This window comes from Notolabrus celidotus, chromosome 17 (assembly GCF_009762535.1).
Source record: "Notolabrus celidotus isolate fNotCel1 chromosome 17, fNotCel1.pri, whole genome shotgun sequence".
Taxonomy (NCBI): Eukaryota; Metazoa; Chordata; class Actinopteri; order Labriformes; family Labridae; genus Notolabrus; species Notolabrus celidotus.
The window spans coordinates 6,237,012-6,254,511 of record NC_048288.1 but is presented as its reverse complement, the minus strand read 5'-3'; the positions used below and the strand labels follow the sequence as shown (position 1 = coordinate 6,254,511).

At 42.0% G+C, this 17,500-nt stretch overlaps 1 protein-coding gene across 1 annotated transcript in view; it reads left to right on the top strand.

Moving 5' to 3' along the window:
• Positions 1-13,786, top strand: part of mllt10 (MLLT10 histone lysine methyltransferase DOT1L cofactor) — a 57,183-nt gene extending 43,397 nt beyond the window's left edge. The window contains exons 13-20 of the mRNA XM_034706120.1: positions 1,550-1,667; positions 6,360-6,444; positions 7,697-7,890; positions 8,578-8,727; positions 9,196-9,251; positions 10,124-10,398; positions 10,872-10,947; positions 11,550-13,786. Coding sequence (XP_034562011.1) covers positions 1,550-1,667; positions 6,360-6,444; positions 7,697-7,890; positions 8,578-8,727; positions 9,196-9,251; positions 10,124-10,398; positions 10,872-10,947; positions 11,550-11,834 — 1,239 coding nt within the window. The 3' untranslated portion in view covers positions 11,835-13,786. The remainder of the gene's footprint in view (positions 1-1,549; positions 1,668-6,359; positions 6,445-7,696; positions 7,891-8,577; positions 8,728-9,195; positions 9,252-10,123; positions 10,399-10,871; positions 10,948-11,549) is intronic.
• The last annotated feature ends 3,714 nt before the right edge of the window (positions 13,787-17,500 follow it).

The window sequence follows — 17,500 nt, the reverse complement described above, 5'->3', positions numbered from 1 at the left end:
ACAAAGTGATCAACTTCCAGAAATGTCTACCTCGACCAGAATCAACATCTCTCTTCATCACACATTTCCAGGTGCAACATGCGTTGCTTGTACTGAGGCTGCACAGTTGATCTCAAAATCAATGTTATAGCATTATCAGCATTATCAGCATTTACAATAAACACATGAAGAAGTCTAAAAATAGAGCAACTAATGAAGAAGAGTTCTCCATAAACAAGTGATGCCCTCTCACTCAGAGAGTTTACCTGCAGGTCAGAGGCCCGGGTTTCACAAACAGGCTTGCACATCATTTGTTAGCTACCTGCAGATTAACGGGTTCCAGTTCAGAGGGAATAAAAACCCTGTGGATTTACTTTGGACTCAGGAGTGGAGGCTTTGAACATTATCTCATCACACATATTTATCAGGCCTGTTTTTCACTAACTCCAACAGTCAGCCATTTTGTTCTCTCAGACCGACCTGAGTCTCGTCCCGATGCTCCACCCTCGCTCTCCTCCCTCTAACCCCACCCTGCACTCCTCCGTCCTTATTTGGGAAATGCCTTAATTGGATTAAACTGTATGCATCAGAAACACTTTGTCAGCATGTCAGCGCACTGTCGAGGAGCTGAGGCAGTTTGAGCCCTGTGTGTGTGTGTGTTTGTGCGTGTGGGCGTGTGCGTGTGTGTGTGACTGAATAATGAGCTGTGGATCCGGGATATAAAACATAGAATTGTGTTGATAAAGCTCATACACTTGAAGGTGTAAGTTTCCAATCAGATTTATTCTCTGGATTAAATAAATTCATGACAACGTTTCTGTCTGAGCTCTGTAATCTGAGTTAAAGAAGAATAACAAGGAAGCACCTGTCACCATGACACTTAGGATTTAAATATCACTTTACACTTGAATATTCTCACACCAAAAGTCCTTTTATTATTTGTTTATCGTTTATTTTAAAGGGACAGTGCATACAAATTAACCCTGGTTCAAGATGTGTCATGTAACACATCAGTCCTAAAAACATGCAAACTTTGCACATCACTTTGTTCTTTAAATGTCAGTTTCTTAGACATGAGATGTTGTAATTTCTACTTTTTTTTAGATTGTGTGTTTTGAAAAATTGCACACATTTTTTTTTTTATTTGCCTTTTTTTCACAAATTAGTTTTTTGTATCAACTAAATTAAATTTTTGAATTAAGAATAAAATTAGCCAAATTATCCATAGTGAAGATTAATCATAGAAGTTAAAGTTGTGGCTCGAATAGAGTATAATTAAATTAAATTTAGTTCTTATTTTCTTTGTTTTTCCAGCACATGTTCAGCTGTTATCTGCTCTTTCGTTTGAGAGTTTGTCACCTCATGCAGAGCTTGGTGTTAATTTCTTCAAGCTTTGATTGTGACATCAAACCTCTCCATCTCACACCGTGTTTACTTCCTGTTTCTAGAAGAACAGTCTACAATTAAACAAAGAAATCCCCCCAAAATGAATCTCTAAGAATGAATACATCTCTCTTATTAAGTCTCTTTTGATCACAGTTTAACGTCCTGTCTCTCTCCTCCTCTCCAGGTGAGCGGTCTGCCGGGGTCGGTCTTCAACCTCGCTCCCTCCCACATGTTCGGGAACCGGCTCAACCCAAACTCAGCCATGGCCGCTCTCATCGCCCAGTCTGAGGGCTCACCAGCAGGTACGGCAGCGTACCTATTGTAGCGACGTATGTGTGTGTGTGTGTGTGTGTGTGTGTGTGTGTGTGTGTGTGTGTGTGTGTGTGTGTGTGTGTGTGTGTGTGTGTGTGTGTGTGTGTGTGTGTGTGTGTGTGTGTGTGTGTGTGTGTGTGTGTGAGAGAGAGACAGAAGTATGTGTGTGTGTTTGTTAGAGGGAGAAAGAGAAGGAGATAATGGATAGGTCACGCCCCCTTGCTCCCACAGAGAGGTCAAGGGTCAGCACTCGTGATATTTTCAAGCTCCTCCCACTCTGCTCCAGTTACAAACTGTGAATGCCACCCTTTAAAAGACACACACACACACACACACACACACACAAACAAAAAGAAAACATAAGCACACACACACGATTCCCATGTTAAACACAGCAGTGATCAGTGTGAGAGGAAGAGGAGCGCTGTGTGACGGAGGAGGAGAGGAGAAAGCTCTGAGCTGTGATCAGAAGCTCCTGCAGCAGAGAAGAGTTTGTTGTCCGTGCAGCGCAGAGGAGCTGATGAAGGAGTAAGACAACTTCAGTAATCAGAGTAGCCGCTGCCTGATACGAGACATCTGGTGGAACAGAGGAGCGAGAGAGAGAGAGAGGAGAGCAGAGCAGAGCGAGGAGGCGGAAGGTGGGTCCTTCCTGCTGTCGGTCAGCAGTCATCAGAGCCAGATCCACCCCGACCTGCAGGTCAACTCACTAATCAGGCTGAATGACAGGAGGCCACAGGGCTCTGTGTGTGTGTGTGTGTGTGTGTATGTGTGTGGGTGTTTGCAGAGACTATGCAGGTTTTGTGTGTGTAGAAAACAAGCAAGCTTTGTTTTACTTCTGGAGGAACTATCGGTGGAATTAGAACATTTCTACATCTTAATAGCAGCTTTTTTGCACCTCATCACAAAATTAGTATTTAATGAATGTAGGTAGAAAAAGAGCACAGAGAAATGATTTGATGCAAAATGTTTCTTTGTAAGCTCTTCTTTTATTCAACTCTTTTTTTTAGAGCATGTTTGGAACACTTTGCAGAGAGAGTCTGAAGAGAGATGTTTGCAGCAAATTCTTGAAACTGTCCTCAGTATTCCTCTTTTGTATTAACAATCTGCCTCCTATAACATGATTAATAACTATATAGAGTATAAACTATAGTCCTTAAAGAGGGCTGTTTGGTTAAATTAACACACACTGACATGCTGAGAGGTTTTCTAAATTTGAAAGCAGAGTAGTGCAAACTTAAAACATAATATGTATAAAAGTACTTGAATAGCGTCAGCATCATCAGAATTGTTCTGTAAATGTCCTGATCAACAGTTTTAAGATGTTACATAGATGTTAAATAGGGAAATATAATTAAGATGTTAAAAAGTGAAATATAATTAATGTGTTTTTTTTTCAATTTCTTTACAAATGTTAGACAAAGAATCCAGAAGCCCAAAATATTCAATTTTAAGGGATTTGTCAAAAAGGAAAGCAACAAATCCTCGTGACAGTGAGATCAAACCAGAGAATGTTTGTTGTAAGATTGAACAATAATGAATGAATCATCAGAATAGCTGCTCTTCTTTACAGTAATGTAATCTCTTCTTAATATTGAGCTGATTGTTTCGCTCTTCTCTGATTTTTCACTGTAAGTCATGCACACAGTCGTTCACAGTCGTGCATGCAGCTACACAGGCGTGAAGCTCTGTCTGTGAACCGCTGAGGGTCACATGAGCACAAAGATTGCAAGGTGTGTGTGTGTGTTTGTACGCATGTAGCCTGTTTGCTTTGGCAGCCGTGTCTCTTTGCTTTGGAGCGTCTGGAGGGAGGTGCCAGGAGGGAAAGGGTTACAAGAGAAAAAGGAGGCGAGCGACGGACTGGAGTGGTGACCCCGGCGGGGGTAAAAGCTGGGATTGACTGTCTTAAGTAGAGGGGAGTTTGTGAGAGTGTGTAAATGCTAAAGTGTGCGTTTGCATGTGTGTGCATGTGTGATTCATTACTCTTACTGAGGAAAATGAAAAGAAGCGTCTGGCCAGGGGCCCAGAGGGAGGATGAGAGACTCCCACAGGAGGTAGAGAGAGGGACGCTGTCTGAATGAGAGAGATGCAGAGGAGGAGAGATGAAATTTGGCAGATCCTAAAGTATCAAAATTAATCCACGCTGTGATGGCTCCATTCAAATGTTACACCTTTATTATTTATTGTGGCAGCCAGGTTTTTATTTTCTGACCCAAAACCACGAGAACTCAAAAACAGCCTCCAGAGTTTCAGTGAGGACGAGGATATGATGCTGTCAGCTGCAGGGCCGAGTGTCGGTACAGTTAACACAGAATATTGATTTAATAATGATGTTATCATTTTTATAATTGCTGAATAAACAAATGTTCAGCTTTGAATGCATCTTGAACACACACATATTCCTCCTTTTGTTTGTCAAAACACACAGCAGAGTGAAGATAAGATGTTTAAACTCAGACCACGTTCAGGTCTTCCTCAGACTGTTTTTGAAACTCTTATAAAACTACGTGTATGAAACACACACACACACACACACACACACACACAGACACACACACACACACACACACACACACACACACACACACATTAGATATTGGCAGCAGCAGCACTGTTTACATGAGCTGCCAGCACTGATCAGTCCATTGTAGATCATCATGTTTTACAGCCCGAGTCATCAGATCAGTGGTGTTTATACGTTCTCATAAAATCAGACAGAAAGCTTGTAAAACATTTTAAATGAACACGTTTGAGTGAACTTGATCAGATTATTATTATTGTCACTTTGAGCCTTGCCCTGAAGCGTACATTTAAATCTCAGTTTAACCAATCAGGTGATATTTTGGATGTCGTATTTCTACAAATGCACGGTTTGATTTTTAAAGATTTTAACCAGCGTTATCTTTGCCGGTGAATATTTTCAGTCATTACTCTGACACTCTTCTAAATATGTCACAGGTCCCTGTTATTTTATATGTGAGCATTCAGAGCATGTTGTGTTTGCATACTGTACATGTCAAACAGCCAAAATCTATTACAATGAACCATTTTAAAACAATGACCACAGACTTACAGCCTGTGTATTAGCTGTTAGCAGAACACAGACATGAAGTACTTCTTCATCTACCATCAACCTCTATTTGATGCTGCATTCATGTGCTGAATGTAACCTCACAGTTACATCGAGATGGGATGCTGATAAATACTAAAATGTTGCTTTAGCTAAACTAAGCACCAGACTAATGTTAATAAATGCATTTTCTAAATGAGTCTGGACCACTCTATGTGATGATGATGATCTGCAGCGACAGTGCTGTAAACTGTATGCACAGGCTAATATGCTGGCACATAAATTTCCAATGTGCACAAATCATGTTAAAACAGAGGTGTTAAGAGCTTACTGTACTCCTCTTTATACTGCCCATTTGTGGTGCTGTTTCAATAAAATGAAAAGGCTTCAGGTAGCAGATTATGATGAATACAGAATCTTCCTTAAACTACCAAAATGGACCAGTGCAAGTTTTATGTTTGTATCAAACAGTTTCCCTACATTTCCTGCGGTGCTAAGAAGTTTGATGTATAAATGTATGTGTCCGTTAGCTGATTCAGAAAATGAAATTTTAAGGGAGCTCACTCAGCCCACATTAAGTGACACAAGGTATTTTTCTTGTTTTTGGAAACACTGGAACAAATGTCTTTTTATGCTTTAATCAAAATGAATGTGTAAACTATAGTTATGTGATCTTTTTATTTTACATGTATTTTACTTATTTCTAGTCTTTAATATTCTTTTTGTTCTTTTGCTGACATGGACCTAGGGGTCTGAAATAAAGTCCATCTCTGTGGCGATAACTAATTCTGATACCTTGTTACAAATTATATTAGAGCAAAAAGTTGATGTGCTGTAGGTGAATTAATAACATTGTTTTCTCACCATGTTGATGACAAGTATGCCGTTAAGTCGGGCATCAAATTTCTTGCCTAAATTTCCTAAATGTTGTTTCGTCTTGAGCAGACGTTCACGTGCATTTTCCAGCTCGGGAGCTTATTTTTCCAACGTGTCCGACGGCACATAAATGCAGCATAAGCCTCAGAAATCACTGAGGTTGAACCCGTTTGCAGTGATGTTCAGCAACGATTAAAACAAACCAAGAAGGATAAACGTTAGTGAAAGCAGCTGAACACTGAGGTGACGTGGTAAGAGAAATAAGCGTCGGTCTTGAGAGTGTTGAAATGAAAATTGTGTGAAACAAGATTTAATTTACGACGAGCCAAATCCACTTCTCATCTCTAACAAACTCTGACTCTCTGGGTTGATTTACTCATCATGTCATATGTTTTTATTTTTATTTCATTTCATTGCGCACGCTTCTGTTTCCTGAGCTTAGAGGAATTTATTTCAGCCACTTTAAACAATTGATTTCTTCTTCTTCAGTGTTTTTGCAACAGACACAAAAGATAAGAACATGAAAGTATGAAGTTTATTTTAAAGTCAGGTGACGCAGGATTAAACGTTATTAATTGTTAGTTTTATTTAATGTGCTTTGATTTTTATCTGGATGATCTGATGTGATGTTTAAGACTCTTGGCGTGGACTCTCAGGGTCTGGACTTGTCATGGTTTAGTGCAGAGCTGCTCTTAGATGTAAAATTTAATGTTGTGTGTGTGTGTGTGTGTGTTTTTAGATCAGGAGGTGGGTGACGGCAGCAGCAGCGGCGGCGTCGGAGCTCAAGGCTTCTCCATAAGAGCTTCTCCAAAGACCACCCCGCGGTGAGTACACACACACGCACACACACACACACACACACACACACAGATGCCCCCCTTCCTCACCCATCCCTTCCCATTTACATTCCTCACCCCCCCACCTCCTCCCTCCTTCACCCACCCATCCCCCCTCTCTCTCTGCTTTTCCCTCCGCTGGCCCCTTGTCTCTCTCCTCTCTCTCTCTCCTCTCTCTCTCTCTCTCTCTCTCTCTCTCTCTCTCTCTCTCTCTCTCTCTCTCTCTCTCTCTCTCTCTCTCTCTCTCTCTCTCTCTCTCTCTCTCTCTCTCTCTCTCTCTCTCCTCTCACACACACACACACACACACACACACACATGTACACACACTCCTCCTTTCGCTCTCACCCCTACAGGCAATTCTCGCTCTCTCAGCCAACGATAACTTGTGTTTTTGAAGGTGGTAACCATCCTTCAACTTCAGTTAGATTTTTTTCTCTCTCTCGCTCAAATCACACATGGACGGAGCGTCTGATTTCCTGCATCTTTATCGTTTGGGAACGTTTGTTCGGATCTTTGCGGACGGGAATATTGATGAAGGAAATCCATGTTTGTTTATTTCTGCTCCTCTGTGGGACGGATGAGTTGACTGGAGAGGTTTGTTGTAGTTTTGGTTATTCTGGCTTCACACTGCTCATGTGTGATTTTATGTGTTGCATTCAGGGGACATCCTCAACGTGGGAAAATAACGTCACTTAATTTTAAAACAGGAGATATGACGACAGAGAAAAAGTTTCACTCTTGTTAATTCACCAGCTGATCATGTGTTAGTAAATGAAATGAATACGTTAAATTCTCCTGCTTTAAAATTACGTGTTGCGTCTTCACCGCTCTCTCTCTCTCCTGCTGTTTCCTCTTCATCACACTCAACAGATTGTCTCCGCACACACACAAACATCAAGATTTATCGCATCAAGACAGTCCACTTCCCTCTCTCTGTGTCTCTCCTACATGTCCTCTCTCTCTCCCTCTCACACACACACACACACACACACACACACACACACACACACACACACACACACACATACACAGAAAGCCTGGCCCCTTTTCATTAGAGGCCACTGTAACAACAAATTGATGTAGTTTTATAGCCAGCAGTGTCTATGTTTGTCTGACGTTTATGTTGGGTCGTTAATCTCCCCATTGACCCCTCTATCTTTCTCTCTCTCTCTCTCTCTCTCTCTCTCTCTCTCTCTCTCTCTCTCTCTCTCTCTCTCTCTCTCTCTCTCTCTCCCTCAGCTCTCCCATTGGTGGCCTGCAGATCCGCTATGACTCCTCGGGGTCGTTGCCGGGGCCAGGGTTGCTAGGGGCGGGGGGAGGCGGCGGCGGAGACACGCTGCCCCCGGTGGCCACCAGCATAGAGCAGCTCCTGGAGAGGCAGTGGAACGAAGGGCAGACCTTCCTGATGCAGCAGCAGGGAGCGCAAGGGGACGGTGAGGAAACACTAACACACACACACACACACACACACACACACATTTCTGTCAGTACAAAGAAAGTATTGAACCAAGCTTGGCCCCACAAGCTCGACTAATCATTAGTGATCCGTCGCCCTGTTGCTTCCAGTTGATGCCGAATGCACAGCCTCCTCCTCCTCCCTCTCCTCAGTCACTTTCTCACTTCCTGCGTTATTGCAGCGTCTGTCGATCTCCGCCCGCCTGAACGCCCCATCAGGGATCTATAAAGAGAAAATGAAAAGGGAAAGGCGGCTCAGTCATTACGAAGATCATTCTTCATTTAGGATGAATCAGCTTTCAATTTCTGTCTCGGCAAGTCCTCCTCCTCCTCCCCGAGCTGTCCTTGAGCTCCACTCTGAGCCTGCACAGACAGCAGGGTCGCTGTTCCTGCAGCTGATCTTGACCTCTGACCTCCCCGTGGTGTATATCTGTCTGAAAAGTCACTGAGTTTCATAGTTCTGCCTCGAGGAAGAAGTGGCCTTTCTTAAAGTCAAAGCGTCACACACAGCTTCATACAAAGAGTGGAAACATTACAGCTGTAATGTTTGTAAACAAAGCCGACTGTTTTTGGTTTATTCACATAACTGTGTTTAACATTCAAAGCTGTACGTCAGTAAGTTAAACTCTGGTCTCTGATTCCTCTGTGTGGTCTCTCTCCGTTAGTTGTGGGCATGTTGAAGTCTCTGCACCAGCTGCAGGAGGAGAACCGACGTCTGGAGGAGCAGATCAAAAGTCTGACCATGAAGAAAGAGAGGCTGCAGCTTCTCAGCGCTCAGCTATCCGTGCCTTTCACCCCATCCACGGCCTCCTCTGGTACACACACACACACACACACACACACACACACACACACACACACACACACACACACACACACACACACACACACACACACACACACACACACACACATTTAGCAGTGAAATGAATGCTATTTAATGATGCAGTAACTTTAGACAACATGCAGGGTTGTTGACTTAATATAGGAAGCTGATGTAAGACTGCTTTTGTCACCTTCTCCACCCTAACAGTCTGTTATAGAGATGTAAGAGCTGTGAGAGTGCAGGAACATGATTCTTTAACCGCTTTGATGACAGCATTATCTTTATTATTTACCGTTTCATGTTTTCTTTTACGTTGCAAGCATTAACATAAGTGCCCTGCTCAGGAAATAAGCACCATACCATCATGAAATGAATCAATATAAGTATCGATTTGCAGTCGTAATGCATTTTTAAACAGACTGAGAAATAATCTATACGTGGTTATTTTGTGTCGCAGATGTGAAAGGGAGTCATCTCGGAGCTGCTGACTCATCTTTACCTGCTGCAGCTCAGGTAAGAACAAACAACACGATGCTCACTTTAAACCTTGTGTCAACAAAAAGTTGAGCACGGTGATCCCAGACTGCAGTATGCACAGGCGGGTACAAGACTCTGATGACCTGAAGTTAAATGATCACAGTTTCACGATTACAGCTCTAACGTGTTGTTTTGAAATGTCGGAGGAAGTCGTTTTTTAAGGTTTTGAAACTGACAACTTGAGAAGGTAACAGGCCCAGTGTGATGGAATTCAGCAACAAACTGGACACTGGACACAGAAGACTCAGGAGACTCTGACGGCTTACGTTGAAATAGTTTATGTAGAACTTGGCCAAGGAGAAATAACATAACAGTACACAGGCAGGAGAGTGCAGTGCAATGCCAAGTCAGTTCTGACAGACAAAACCCTTGGCATGGTATTTATTCCCTCTGAAGACGACACTAAAGTTAGATAACCATGTTTGGACAATAGGAACACAACAAGTGGGAAGAAGACCTGTGCTCTAGTTCTGGAGACAGTAAGTCGGCCATAACACACAGATAAAGACAGGAGCAGGGGGAGAGACCTTGACTACTACCCTGACACGATCTCGCCCGTAACAGATGACATAGGAATGAAGTTACTCTAAACATGACATTTAGACTGAAAGAATACAATAGTTAAACATTCTTACATACAAATATATAAGACTATGAAAATTCCACGACACCCAGAATGTTAATTTCACATCTAAATAACCTTTGAAACCTCTCTTCATGATGAATGACTTGAAGTTGTATCTGTGTTGAAGTGAATCACACAAAGAAATTGGAATTATTGTGAAAAATGAACAAACTTAAGACTCTTCTTGAACACCAGTCTCTGTCTCCATCTCTCTCTCTCACAGGACAGCACGTCATGCGGCGGCCACAGCAGCAGCGGCTCCACCTCCTCCCTCTCCACGCCCCCCTCTGTCTCCCAGAGCCCTCCCCAGCTGAACGGCGTCCCAGGTGTGGGATCAGGCGGGGTGGCAGGTCTGATGGGCGCTCTAGGTGCGGGGAGCGCGATGGGCATGGGGGGAATCGTCGGGGCATTGAACGGGGTGATCCAGACGCCGGGGGGAACCGCCAGCCCCCACACACACACTACAGCAGCAGGTGTTACGATACCTGTTAATAACAGGTACGTCTGAGGAATGCTTTTGTGGTCTTCTTATATTAAATAAATAGAGGCTAGTTCCCCCTAAAGACAGGAGCACGGTTTAAGTTTCACATCATGGCTAAGTTATCTTTTTGTGAGCGTTTTTTAAAATGTTTGAATGTAAACTTTGTTGCGTCCTCCCCTCTCTTTTCCTCTTTGCTTGCGTGTCGGATTCAAACAGCTCAACTAGTAAGAGCAGGTGAGGCAGTGCTGGTTTAACATCACAACAACCTGGAGCTCTGTTTCTGTTCTCTTAGAATATGTCCAAAAATAATTACAACGTCTTTGGTTTTGTGTTGTTTTGGGAATTATCATAACTTTCTGCAAAGACTTTAAAGATACATGTGAAAAGTTTCTCTTCAGGCCACATTTATGATCATATTATGTGTTTTTTGTGACTGCCTGTGATTGTTTCTTGTGTTTCTCTGACGTTCTGTTGTGTTTTGTCTCGTCAGACTTGGCCTGCTGTCAGAGCAGCAAAGACTCCTGCAGCATCACCAGCTCCAGCAGCTGCTCGCCTCCCAGCCTGTGGTAAGACACACACACACACACACATTCACACACACTTGCTCAGGCAGGCTTGCAGCAAGTTTCACATTTAAATACACACAAAGACACTGAGCTGTAATTGTGTCAAAGGGATGGTTCAGTATTTGAAGTGGTGATGTGTGAGGTAGAGGAAAAGAAACACGTGTATGTCAGCAGATAAGGCTAAATGAATGAAAGCTGAAACACGTCTACATGTAGTGTGTGCTCACAGTGACATTAAGGGTTGGGGTGGACTTTCTTAAGATTTAATCAGGACCTAAATGACGAGGTAAAGATGACCCGTCTGTAGTCGTTAATAGCCGAACTGCAGCGCCGGTTCTCTGCAGGTTTTTCAACAAAGGAGCCGAGCTGACCTAAGTCTCCTGTGGGTAACACACTCACTGTGGACAAACACCTCACACAACCACACTTCAAACAACAAACCAAACCTCTGAGGATGATTCCCCTTTAAGGATTGTAGCCCCATTTTAGCACATCTTTCTTCTTCACCTCTTATTGTTTTAATCTGACTCCCCTCTCCCTTCCTGCCTCCTTATTTCCTCCTCTCTCTCTCTCCTCTGTTCCCGTCTGTCTCTCTCCTGCAGGAGCAGCAACGCGTGTTGCTCTACCAGCTCATGCAGCAGCAGCAGGACCTCCAGCAGCTGCAGTCCCTCTCCTCCTCCACCCAGATCTCCTCCATGCCGCTCTCGTCCGTTCAGCTTCCCATCAACAACCTGCTGCCCGCCACTCAGACCCAGGGCCAAGGTGCCATCACCACCAACCCTTTCCTGGCGCTGCAGCACGCACACGCCGACACGCACGCCTCGGGGGCGCAGAAGCCACGGCTCGCTGAGAAGGCCGTGGGCGTGGCGGGGCAGGAGAAGACATGACGGCAGATGCTTTCTTGTTTTTTGTTTTAATTTGCTTCGTTTTTTTATTTTCCTGAAAATAAATATGCAGAGTTTTAGCGGGGATCAGACTGTCGCTCAGCTTTGTAGTTCAGAAACACTGACAGCAGAGAAATCTGTTTTTCTATTCAGTCTCTTGCAGCAGCTGACTGGATGCATTTGTTGACCTGTTGGTTTATTTTTGAGTCTTTTTCAGGTTTCATCTTAACACAGCATTTTGGGTTAATTGTACTATTTATTTCCATCCAATCTTTAGTTTTTTTATAGTTCTAGTGCTGCTTCAGGTTCTTATTTTTCTACTGTTAACATGATGATTTTCATTTAATGTCATTGCTGGTAGCATCTTAGTGTTTGTGTCAGTAAAGAAGCACACGTGTCCATTCAATGTTTTCTAATGTCATCATCATTTCCTCTCTCTGTGTCATGTTTTCGTCATCTGTTACCATCTTCCACACTCATCCCTCTCGGTCTGGTCTCTCTGCTGTCTCACTCTCTCAGGGGCCTCAGCTATCAGCACTCAAGCTAGCACACACACAAACACACACACACGCACACACACAAAACTACAAACCTTTAAAAAAAATGTCAGAAATACATGAATATAAAACAAGAAACTACTTTTGCCACCGCAGGACTGAGCAGGAGCAGATGTATGTTTGACATCTGTCTCGCAGCAGTCCCGAGGGGAATGTCGGGTGAGAGGCTTGTGAAAAGTATCCCCCATGTTGTCGCCTCTTCATGTGTCTTTTTCACTCCGTTTGTGTCGATCCTTTAATGTCAGTGAGCCAAGACTGGATCACACGGTCACCGCGGAAGCCTTGCTTTTGACTGTCTCTTCTCTGGGCCAGAAACAGGGGGCTCACTCAGGGAAGTGATGAGTTAAAAAAAGAGTTTGTTGAATGTTCAGATGGATGTATTTATCCACAAGTCACAAAGAGATATTATACAGCTGGTTGAAGAGGTAACGTTTTATCTTCCTGATTGAGCCCCCTGCTGCACCTACCTCTCAAGCAGGACCAGCCTATCAGGACCTAAAAGGCCGACAGCAGCGGCCAATGAAAACACACAAAAATCACAGTCAGGACTGGCCAATCAGGGTAAAAAACCCAAGTGCCTGAGGCCAAGGAGGGGGGAGGCGGGGCTTGTTCTCCCTTTACCTGCGCCCCCGTCACTCACAACTCTACTGAAAATTAAGCTGCATCGTCTCTTTAACGGAACAAGGAAAACTAATTCTGCTGCGTCTCTAATATCTCAGCCAACTTTGTATTGTGCTTTTTATTTATTGGGAGTTTTTGTGTATCAGGCGTAAGATGATATATTTTAAGAGCCTGCTGGTGTTGCGAGATAACATCATTTTGTACTACTGTGTAAAGTTTTGTTCGTCTTTTTTTCCTCATACAGTCAAATCTTGCTGTAAACCCTTTTAATGATCTGTGTTGTGTTTAGAAAGCTACTTCATGATTGGTTGATTGGGGGAGGGGGTGTGGCTGTACATAGCTATTTGTAGGGGGGAGGAAGTGTGACGGAGGGGTTCGGTGGCACAGTTTTTACCTCGTTAAGTGTACATAAACCTTTGTCATTGGCCGTTGGTGTACATAAATGATTGTGATTGGCCGTGCTGGTGTGAAGGAAAGCCAATGAAGCCTCAGTTTGTGTGTGTGAATCTTTAGGACCAGACAGAAAAAAAAAGTTGACAGTGACTGGACACACAAAGTATTAATTTATTTTTATATGTTCAGGGACATTGTGTTTCTTTTTTTAAGTTTTGCACCGTTTTTCTTGATGAGAAGTCATTTTATACTTGGGGCACCGTGTTTTCATCCGTGCACACCTTTGTTTGGATCGATTTTGTACAAATGGAAAGTAATGGGAGGAGGAAATTTGACATTGTATTTCAAAAAACACCAAAATAAAGAAACACTATGGATAAAGTACCCGGAGCGTCTGGAAGTTATGTTTGAAAATATTCACTACATGATGATCATTTTGCATCAAATATTAAGATTTATTAGAAGTTTAAAATTATTAATTATACAAACCAACACAAATCTCAGCAAACACTTAGTATGTTGACACACAATGAAATTAAAATAAATAAACACAATAATCTATGTCCATTCTAGTTTTTAATTTCACTTTGATGTGAGCACTTTATTTTAAAACCTAATTTTAAGTGTTTATAAATGTAAATTCAAAAAGTTAAAACTAATCCTTTGATCAAATTACTTTCAAATGAATCATATATTTCATTTTAAGCAGGTTTATATTTATTATGTATTTATAAATGTAACATTTTTTAATGCTAGTGTAAAGGGAAAGTGCCAGATCAATCAACAAATCACTTAAACATGAGCTCAATTAAGCTGAGGGCTCACTTTACCTTGGTGGATGTTAAAGCTCCTGTGAGGACCTTTCAGTTTGCTTTTGATGCCCCTGTGGACAAAAGTGGTACCTCTTGTCTGTATCCTGTTTTCGTGAAAAGCAATGTTTTCTAAACTACATTCCTAATTTGAAAATCTTAAGAAATTAAATGTTAACAAAGGCTGATTTGGTTGGATGCAGTAATCATTTTGACTGACACCTACCCCCCAGCCAGCAGTTTTAGACTTTACAAATAAAATATATAGATATAGTCAAAGTGAATACTGATGATCTGGTTTGTTATTGTGTGACATATAGAGGCATCAATTTTAATTTTAACCTGTTATGTAGCCAACTTAAATCTCCCCACAGGAGCTTTAAGAAAGGGCTTTGGAAATTAAAGCTCCTGTGAGAAATTTGTGTTGATTTTAGAGCAGCACCCTTATCTTTGCTGATTTTGTCCTGGAAAAGGTCATGTGTCCTTTTTTTCTGACTATAATTCTCCTCCTGCTGTCTTTTGGCAGCCAAACGTTTCCGTAGTTGTGAATTTGCTGTAAAAGAGTCTAAATTTGCAGTGTGCTGTTAAAGGCCTTGTCTGACTCCTACCCCCAGAGTTGTTTGCAGGTAGAAGAAATAATTTAATAGAAATCATCAGTCTAGTCTCTGATGGTTTCTTTTGCTTTTGCAGGTCATAAAGAGGCAGCAGAATTAATTTCAGTCTGTTTCATATCCAATAAAAAAATCCTCACAGGAGCTTTAAATAACATCCTAAAATTCAGATGTACAACATATTAAGTGCACAAAATAGGGCAGCACATATCTGCTGTAAAAACCTACTGTAACAAATAATAGCGTGTACAAACAACACAAACAGACACCTTGAATAAAAAAAAATAAAATCCAACATTTCAATCTTTATTAATATATCGTCCCACAAATATTTCCTGATTTCGGAGAATGAACACACCAGTGGATTGTTAGAAACTTCATTTGTAAGTAAATGTATAATTTATTAACAGTAGAGATAATATTAAACATTTTACTAATGCCTGATAAAAAGAGGGAGAGGTGTCACATGGATTTATACTATAAGACATTAATTACAGGGATGTGTGTGTTTGTGTGTGGGGGGGGATTATGGAATTTGAAGTGCCAATAGAAACTGAACATCTTTATATTTTAACAATGTGCTTCAAGGCTCCTGTCCTTACAATTATGAGCGCGCGCGCGCGCACACACACACACATACATACATATTAAAGCTGATGACTTCCAGCTGCCAAACCACAACTAGTGTTTGCGTGTGTGTGTGTGTGTGTGTGTGTGTGTGTGTGTGTTTGGAGGTGGGGGCACCATTCTGCTACATCTGCTTCTGCCCCGGTAATTAAAAGCTCACTTTCCTCCTGCGCCCCCAAAAAACACACTCCCTTAAAATAACCCCCCTTCTCCACACACACAGACGCACACACACACACGCACGCACACACACACACACACACACACACACATAAACTCACGCACACACAATGTAACCTGCATTCACTAACAGAACCTCTCCCGCTTCCTTTTTCTTTTCTCGAGCACTTGCTCCCCCCCCCCCCCCCAAAAACTCACTATCAGGCCTGTCAATCAAATCCAGGCTGTTTAAACACCATGCTACGCCCCCCTCCACTCCTCCTCCACCACCACCACCACCACCCAGGACCGGGTCTTTCATAAGCCCCCACCATCAGAGCTGCCTCCCCTCTACTCCGCGTAATAGTAGCCACACACACGCGGGGCAGAGCCGCTGTGTCCATCATCGATCACACTCCCCCCACAAAGCCTCCCTGGGGGTGGGAGGGCTTACCAGCTGATTGAGGACCCCTGTGTGCTGCCCGACCAGGTGCCTGATCACAAAGTCAAAACACTGCTAAGCCCTGGTGTTATAACACACATACACATACACACACGCACACTCACACACACGCACGCGCGCGCAGACAGCAGGCCAGCAGGAGGGTTAAGCCCGGGATGATTAGAGAAATGTGGGGCAGAGATCTGTGAGCGCTGCAGTAACATGGGTGCCTCTGTCTGACTGAGGGTTTCACTGTCTCCGTGCTCTTTCTGTTTTGTTGCACTTTGCTTCTAGCCTTCTTTTTCGCACATTTGTTCCTCCGTTTTATTTGACTGAAAAGCCAAACAGACAACACAGTAAAGAAATAGAAGCCTGGTTTAATCCGGATTGAATTTGAATTGTCCTAATTGCATCCAGAGAAATGAAGGGAATTTTATCATGTTTACAACTGATTAGTTCACACACAAATAGCTTTACAATTTAGGTTACACACAACAGTTATGATGGGTTTGTTACAAATAAAGATATCAGGTTGAGGCGCTGGTTTAGCAAAAACAGTGCAGAGGTCACCGACTCTTCTACCGGCTTTGACTTAAGACACACACAGTCACTGTTCATATCTTTAGCTGTCCAGTTTCACAAAACAAAAATAGCCCCATAATATAATTTAAATATAGCCTACAAACCTTTAGCTAATAACTATCATTTTTGAAAATAATAATAAAATCTAATTCCTAAATTAAATATTTTGAGGAAGGCAGCTTGAATTCAAATTTAGTTTTTAAAAGAGGTGTAACAATTCATTCATATTGATTGAAGGATCAATTAAATGACAAATAAGTCAATAACTTTGATCCAAGGAAAAAAATCATTCATAACCTCATCTTAAAGAAACACCAAGTTACATATTTGAGAACAAATATTAACCTATCTTTGTTTTTTATTGTAGATAGGACGAATTGCTTTTTATACAAATTCCAGATTTATACATTAAATTATAAAAATTACACACATATTATTTTTATTTTTCAGGAATTTTTAGATACTGACCGTATTGATTGAGCTTATGATAATATATACATCAGCTGTAGTTCCTTATGTAATGTGTATTAAAATTGGATCATGGCAGATTTTATGATTTCAGCTAATATTGTGTCATTGTTAATATATATTGTTGATATTGTGGGAAAACTAGTAGGTACAAAATATCCTGATTAAAACACCCATGTAAGGAGAAACATGCATTGAAATACTGAAAATTAGCTGCTGTCATTCCCATTCTGAACAAACTTGGACTAAATAGAGGAGACCATAAAAATGTTCAATAAGTGTGGCCGACTAATCTCTGCACAGATTTGGTTATGAGGTATTTTGTTTTAATTCTTTGCCTGGACCTCAGTCTCTCAGAGAGAAAGCAGCAGAGCTGATGGAGGCTCTGGTGTTACAAACC